The sequence below is a fragment of the Tupaia chinensis genome, unplaced genomic scaffold (genome assembly GCF_000334495.1).
Source record: "Tupaia chinensis unplaced genomic scaffold, TupChi_1.0 Scaffold000436_1, whole genome shotgun sequence".
Classification (NCBI taxonomy): domain Eukaryota; kingdom Metazoa; phylum Chordata; class Mammalia; order Scandentia; family Tupaiidae; genus Tupaia; species Tupaia belangeri.
Window position 1 is genome coordinate 1342687 of NW_006159941.1, and position 7728 is coordinate 1350414.

General features: G+C 36.7%; 1 protein-coding gene across 1 annotated transcript in view; it reads left to right on the forward strand.

Annotated features, from left to right (window-relative positions):
* Window positions 1–787: 787 nt before the first annotated feature.
* TRAM1 (translocation associated membrane protein 1) overlaps window positions 788–7728 on the forward strand; it is a gene marked incomplete at its 5' end in the record, with an annotated part of 22469 nt that continues 15528 nt past the window's right edge. Inside the window, 5 exon segments of the mRNA XM_014590363.1 lie at window positions 788–851; window positions 2432–2553; window positions 2681–2797; window positions 3991–4049; window positions 5754–5838. Coding sequence (XP_014445849.1) covers window positions 788–851; window positions 2432–2553; window positions 2681–2797; window positions 3991–4049; window positions 5754–5838 — 447 coding nt within the window.

The window sequence follows — 7728 nt, forward strand, 5'->3', positions numbered from 1 at the left end:
AATATTGAGTAAGCATTTCCACTTTCCTGTTGGGAACACTTTACCTTTACCAATAGTCAGATTAGTTAAATACTTATTGACATTTAACTATGCCAGATGTATGGGGGATTAACACACACCATAGACTGTACCTTTAATCCATTTTTTTCATGCTAACTGTACTTGCTTGTATTAATTTGCATTTAACATTTTTCTTGATTAAGAACTTTATGGAGTTTTTTTTTTTTTCAGAGAGAGATTTTTGCTATAGGGTGTGTACGCTTGCCAAAGACAGACAAAGTGAGAAATCACCCCCCAGGGGGTGCTGTCTACACTGCAATCCTCTCTTCTCCGTTCTCCTCTTGGAATTTTGGGCATGCACACATGTGCCCAGTGTGAATTTAAGCCACCAGGTCCAGGACTTGAACCTCAGTCCACTACGTGGGAGTCCAGTGACATAAACATTACGCCATCTCCTCGTCTCAGGAACTTTATGTTTATTGCATAGGTCAGAAGTAGAACATTGTTATTCGTCAAATCACTGTTTACTGGAACTGCAGCATCAACCTTTTGAAATCGTATAGAGGAAAAGTGCAATCTCATCTAAATTGCAGACTACTCTGGTGAATTATAACTCCCAAACTCAACCTCTTTGTGATCAGGAATTCCCAAGGTGCCAAAGGGACCAGGGTACCACCTTGTTTCTTAGATTTGGTAACCGAGCTAACACTGTTTTTGTCCCTGATCTGGTGTTTGTGTTTGAGGAAGATCACAAAGTGAATTTATCTATTTTTTTTTTCCTTTCTAGATAACAGCAAAAGCATCTATCATTTTTGTTACTCTTCAGTACAATGTTACCCTCCCAGCAACAGGTAGGTGGTTTTTGTGAAGAATTTCTATTGGAGCAGAAGTTCTGTTGAATAAACTTTGACATCTCCTTGAACAGTAGGTCTGCATTAATGTTCACAGATGTCATTTGTGATTATGTTTATTTTATATTTTTGTCAATGGGCATGAAATCCATCCTAAAACTTTTCTTATTGCCTTCTCTGCCCTCTGAAATTTTCATAACGACATCCTAAAGAAATCTATTTTAAATTTGTTTATTAAAGTGTCGTTATTAACTCAAGGCTTTGAAAGAGCACAGTGTTTGGGTTCAGTTTTTCTGACCTCTAAATTATATTTTGGACCTATACCAGCAGTCGTTTCTACCTTACTGTATTTTCACTTTTTATTGTACTCTGCTCTTAACAGTTGCTTTGATTAGACTGAATGTATGTGAATTCTCCGGTTAATAGTATCCAAACTATTATTTTAATTTTTGTTTCAAAAATTTTTAATTCTAAGTTATGCTGTGAAAAACAAGTTGTTATTAGAAGTTGATTGCGGTTGAATAGAGTAATGTAATTAACTAGCATAGGTGAGGGATGAGGTATTTGGTTAATGAAATGTTAACATAGGCAAAGATGCCCTGAGGTTTTCCATTTAGAATGTAGCACCAGATATACAACATTGAGTTGGATTTTGTTTAGTTATGTGTAGTTCTGTAAATATTTGAGTCAGCAACTTAGATATCAGGTTACTCCAAACTACAGTATTGTTTTGAAATCTCACTGTCAGAGGAGACTAAAGCTTTTACCTTAATAGTCCCATAAACATAAAGCTTGAGAACAAGTGTTGACAGTACACAGTGTTTGATTAAGATTTGTTTTAAAAACCCTGTCAATATAGCCATCTGGTTAAAGTTGCTACTGGACAGGCTGAGGCCACATGGAAGGCCTGGGTTCTGTTTCCATCCACGTTAAAAAGCAAGGCGCAGTGGCACTGACGGGCTTGAGGCAGGAGGATCACAATATACTGAAACCTGTTTAAAAACAGTTTTTTTAATTTTGACAAATATAGCAATTGCTAAGATTAAAAACAATTTTAAGCAGTAATTACCTCTGTTGCTACTTGCTTAGAGATCGAAACTGAATCAAATACAGATCAAATCAGTTTTTCCATCAAAATCATCATGTAGTGTCTAGCGTGAAAGTAGAGACAGGAAGTTTTAAAAAGTTCTTTGAAAAGGCAAGTAAATAGACCGTGTAGCTTTATCAACCTCATCTCTATTCCTGTGATAATATCACTTTATTGAGTGTGGCCTCTCCTCCCTCATTTTTTTCCCCCTCTTTCTTTTTTTGGTTATTGGTTTTCGGTGGCTGTAACTAACATGTGTCAAGTCTTTGTAAGTAATTTCTGAAGCATTAGATTTCTAGATAGTTTCCCCCTCTATTTTTAATTGCCCTTTAAGACTCAAGATGTCTAAGAGCAGATTATTTATGATGTTTCCGTAGAACTTTTTTTATTAGGTTAGTCCTCTTTTGTTTGTTTCCATAACTATGTTGTACTTAGTACTGTTTTTATAATCTTATGTATATTTTTGTGTATGTGTGTCCTTTTTGGCCTTCAGAAGAACAAGCTACTGAATCAGCATCCCTTTATTACTATGGTATCAAAGATTTGGCTACAGTTTTCTTCTACATGCTAGTGGCGATAATTATTCATGCCATAATTCAGGAGTATGTGTTGGATGTAAGTATACAATCTTAGAAATATATACTTTATAAAAAAAAGTACTAGCTCTCCATACTATGATAGACATATATTAAATATATTTTATAATTTATTCCTAATTATTGATGGCTGCTTTTATTTTTAGAAAATTAACAGGCGAATGCACTTCTCCAAAACGAAACACAGCAAGTTCAATGAATCTGGTCAGCTTAGTGCATTCTATCTTTTTGCTTGTGTTTGGGGAACATTCATTCTAATCTCTGTAAGTATGTCCCTCTTATAGTGTTGTTCTCCTTCCTCATCTAAGATTAGGAACTCTGCTAATGAACTAATACAGCTTAAGATTTTCAGTGATAAATCTTTCTTTCAGTTAGTGTTTGTGCAGTAAAAATTCTAAACTGTTTGTTGAGAAAGAGTGACTCATTTTTAGTCACACTGCATGCTATTTTAATGACTTGTAGTCATTTGTAGATAGATACTCGTATTAGCAAATAGCGTGAGCTGCCAGTGGTGCTCTTACTGAGTTATATGAGTTGTAATACTTCTGATCATTTCCTCCTTTCGAAATAGGCCTTTAATTTTCTGAACAATTTAAAATACTGTCCAACATTTTAGTTAAGAAATCAAAACCTTTAATCGTATTATCTACTTTAATGTTAGTGATAACAATCTCTTAAATTTATATGGTATTCCATAGTTGTCATACTTTTTGAGTTTGTTGGACATATAATTATTTTTTAATCATCATGTTAAGAGATGACTAACAGGCAAAGAGAATTTTCCAGGTTATGACACTTAATGTAGGTGATAGACTGAAACTTAACTTTCCTGTTCCATTTTACTGTTGTTTTGATAATACTTTATAGATGTATGGAAATTTCAGTTTAAAATCTATCATATAAATTTAAAAAGAAAAAATAATAGTTTTATTTCTATAGGAAAATATTCTTATTTAAGATAATTTTTTTTTTCATACTTAAGAATTCTGAGTAGATCCAGTTATCTAAGAAAAATGTTCAGGTAGTAGTTTCTGAACATACCTTCATGAAACTTGGCAGTATTCCATCTGATCCTCCATCCCCTGTCCAGTGTAGTATCTTTTCGTACAATCCTTCTCTGATTACCCAAGATGTAATTCATCCCGCATAGCTATTGTGTCTATTATGTGCCTTACTGTTAATTGGGTATTTTATGTTTATTTGCATGCACGTATTTTTTTAATCTACTGGATTGAAAGATTGTTGAAGGCCAGGAATTGTTTCTTACTTGATGTTGTCTCTTTCACACTGATTTTCACTCTGTGAAAGTAAGCAATTATAATTGCATTGAAAAGAATTAGAAGTACTAAAGTTTCACTTTAATGGCACTTTGCAACCTGATACATGAACTGTAGTTGTTTGAAAACATGACATTTGCAACATACTCATAGGCCAATTTTTATGTCTTCTTTCTTAGGAAAACTACATCTCAGACCCAACTATTTTGTGGAGGGCATATCCCCATAACCTGATGACGTAAGTCGTTTTTTGCAGGCCTTTCTTAGTTAAGAATCTTGACTGTGTTACTACTGAGCAGAATTCATTCTTCTTTTTCTCTGTAGGACCATAGGCAGATTCATAAAATAGATGAAAGCATGTCTTTGGCAGTCCTACTATCTTAAAAAAAAAAAAAGATTAAAAGATTCCCGTGCACTTTTTTCACTTATATAGTCTTTCCAACATCTTCCTCAGCGTGAAACAGTTGGTTTTCATGATGATCTTGGTTTGATGCGCTCGCCTTCTGCTTCGTTCTCCTTATCATTTCTCCTCCTCCTCGTGACTTCTTGTCCATACCTTGGCTCCCTTTCTTTGTGCTCTCTCCCTCTTTTCACTCCTTTCTTTTTTATTCCTTTGTACTGTAAGCTTCTCGGGGCAAGATACTATTTCATTTTTACCTTTCTAGCTCCCAGAGTTTCTATACAGAGCTGCCAGGACCTCAGTGGATGGATACAAAGATTGTAGTAGATAAGTCACGCCTTCATCCAGCTCAGTATGACTATTCCATGTTAATTTTCCTTGCTACTTTAGCCTAGATTGTTCTTTTACATCCATGAATTTGTTGTTTGGGTTTATATTTTATGTAGCATCAATATAGTGTCTTGATTGCTTCATACTCGTCTCATTTATGTAAATCTGGTATTGCGCCCATACCCACCAAGACAGTGTGTTCCTTGACAGCAGGAGGCTCCATCTCTTGTTTTTATTTTCTATCCTTCATCACACCAGGTAGATTGCAGTTATCTGTCACCTAGACAGGATTCAGTAAATGAGTTGTGATGTGAGAATTGGAGACAAAGATATGAAGAAAAGAAAGGAGTAACGTGACCGTGCATATCTTTAAATCTGGCAGTAATGACCACTCGACTGAGTCATTCTGTGGTTTAAAAAAACTGTATTAATTCAGTGAACTTGTATAGAACAGGGCAATAAACATATTCATGTAGGACAGTATATCCCCCCAGATAGTATTTCAGGTAGGCTTTTATGTTTTCTGTTTCAGACTCTAACAAGAGAGAAGGGAGAATAAAGAGGAAGCAGAAGGGGTAGAGACAGATGATGTGAAGAGGAGACTGTTGGGTCTAGATTGATGAGGATTATCTCCTGGGGCACTCTTCTCTTCCTTATTTCTATCATTCTTCTGCTTCCTTTACTTGGGGCGCTCTCCATCTTCCACCCAGGCAGTTCCCATGTTTCCCCGAGAAAAAGCCAGAGGATATTTGATCTGGGGATTATCCCAGTTTCAAGAGGTTTTCATCCGTGCACCTTCACTTTTCTGTCAGTTTTTATCTTTCTCTTTTTGATGAAATCGTACAGATAATGTGGGTTGATCATGACAGGTTTTCAGCAGCTAACATGACATTCTGATTGGTATTACATTCCTAACCAGTATTAATTAACTAATAGACAGGGTTCTCTGGCTCCTCCTAGCTAGCTTGCATGTTAACAGTGTTGTGCAGATAACTGCCTGCTCTTTAGCCCAGGGGAATTGACTGCTGGTGGGAATCTCCTAGGGAGAGAAGGGAAGGTGGCCTGCAGCAGTTTAAAGACAGGCAGAGTATGTATGAAATGATAATACAAAGGTAGCTACTGAGCGCGTTCTGATTTCCAGTGTTTGTATTTTTTCATTCTTTAAAAAATATTATGTTCTAAAAGTATTTTTTACTTTCTTGTGTTGTACAGGTTTCAAATGAAATTTTTCTACATATCACAGTTGGCTTACTGGTTTCATGCTTTTCCCGAGCTCTACTTCCAGAAAACCAAAAAAGTAAGCTGGGGTCTTATAGTAGTTTAAAAAATGGCCTTATCATTTCTTTCTTTTTTTGAAAAGTTAAAAAATTAAATACTTCCTCACATCTTTTTGTCCTCCCTCCTTCCTTCACACCTCAGCTCTTCCCCTGCTACTGTCCCACCTCCTCCCTTTCAGTAAAGCCTAATCCGTTAAATATTGCTTGGAATAAAACCTATAGTCATTATTTTATAGTCATTATTTGTGATGTGGGTCAATTCTCACATCACAAACTTTAAATCTTAGAGGAAGAGTTTTTACCTCTGAAATGCCAGTTGCTCATTTTTAAATTGTATTAGTGGTCATTTAAATTTAGACAAGTTTTTACAGTGTGATATTAGTTTCATCTCACTGATATCCTCAGCAAATTTATTTCACAAGTGAGACAAAAGGATTCAGAGTTCTCTACAACCAACAGTTCTATGTGTGAGTCCCAAAGAAAAATTCAGTTCTGAAAATAAGAGAAATGACAGTTAAATACTTACCCAGGAAACCATTCCCGAAGCGGGTAGGACATTCCTTTTTAGCATGTAGGAAAGATGTCTGTTTATCTTTTTGGGAGCGCTGCAGTATCCTCCATTATAGCTTCATACGCTCAGTACCTCTGAAATCAGGCTCCCATGGTCTCGCAAAAGTCAGCTTTATTTCTTTTATTTAACTATTGCTTTAAACTCAGAGCTGCTTACCTGTGCTCTGAGGGCTTCTGTACCACCTCTTCCTGGTCTCCTTTCCTCTGCTCTCTCCTTATGCTTCACACACACTGACATCTCTCATTTTATGTCAACACATCAGTGCTTTTTCCTGCAGTACATTTTTCCACTGATAAATTAAGTGAGCACCTTTAATCTTGGAATGCTATAAAAAAAATCTCCATATGTGAAATGCTTATATGAGATTTACATTCAAAAATACTGGGTGAGTGGATGAAAACTTGGCCCTTTGTTAACTACTTTTTAAAATTATTTCTTTATTTAATTTTATTTGTTGTTGATATTATATTTTAATTTGACCAGAGAGAGACAGAGGGAGAGAAAGGGAAAGTGAGAAAGCAAGTCACCGGGTCCGGGACTCAAACTGGTCGGCCATGTGGGAGTCCAACACGTTAACCACCATACCACCTGCTAGCCCCCTTGTTAACTACTGAAGCTGGTTTATGGGTATGTGGGGACTCTAGAAGGTCTCTGCCTATAGTGTGTGTATTTACATTTCTCCACATTGATGGCATTTTATCTTATAATCCCCTTACTTTGAGAAGCCCTCCCAAATAGAACCATGACAGTCAGCCAGTGACCAGCCTCTCTCTGCCTTCTCAAAAGCCACAACCACTTATTTTTATTGGGTTGTCAGGAAAATTATGACAGATTTTATGTAGAAAGACACATCATGACTTTCCCGATGTTTCAATAATGTGTACTGCAAATAGTTAATTCATGGTATAGGTCTTTAGTTTGCTGCTGTTTATGTCAGTGTTTCATATGTCCTGTGTGTCTGTCATCACTGATGTAGTCTGCGAAGGTTAGAAAATAGAAAATATGGCCCGCAAAAATACTTTTTAAGTTGCTTTGTTTTATAAAGTAGAATGTTTTCCAAGTTAAGTTGAATATAGGGATTAGAATAAAGATCCTCTTGGGAACCAGCAGTTAGCGTAATGGCTGTGTCGCTGGACTCCCACATAGTCGACCGCGGTTCGAGTCCCGGACCCGGTGGCTTAAAACTCACGCCGGGCGCGTGTGCGTGCGTGCCCAAGATCCCAAGAGGAGACTGGAGGAGAAGGGATTGCGGTGTGACCATCCCCCCTGGGGGGTGATTTCTCGCTTTCTGTCTCTATGTCTCTCTCTGTCTGTCTGGTGAGCGCACGCGCCCTACAAT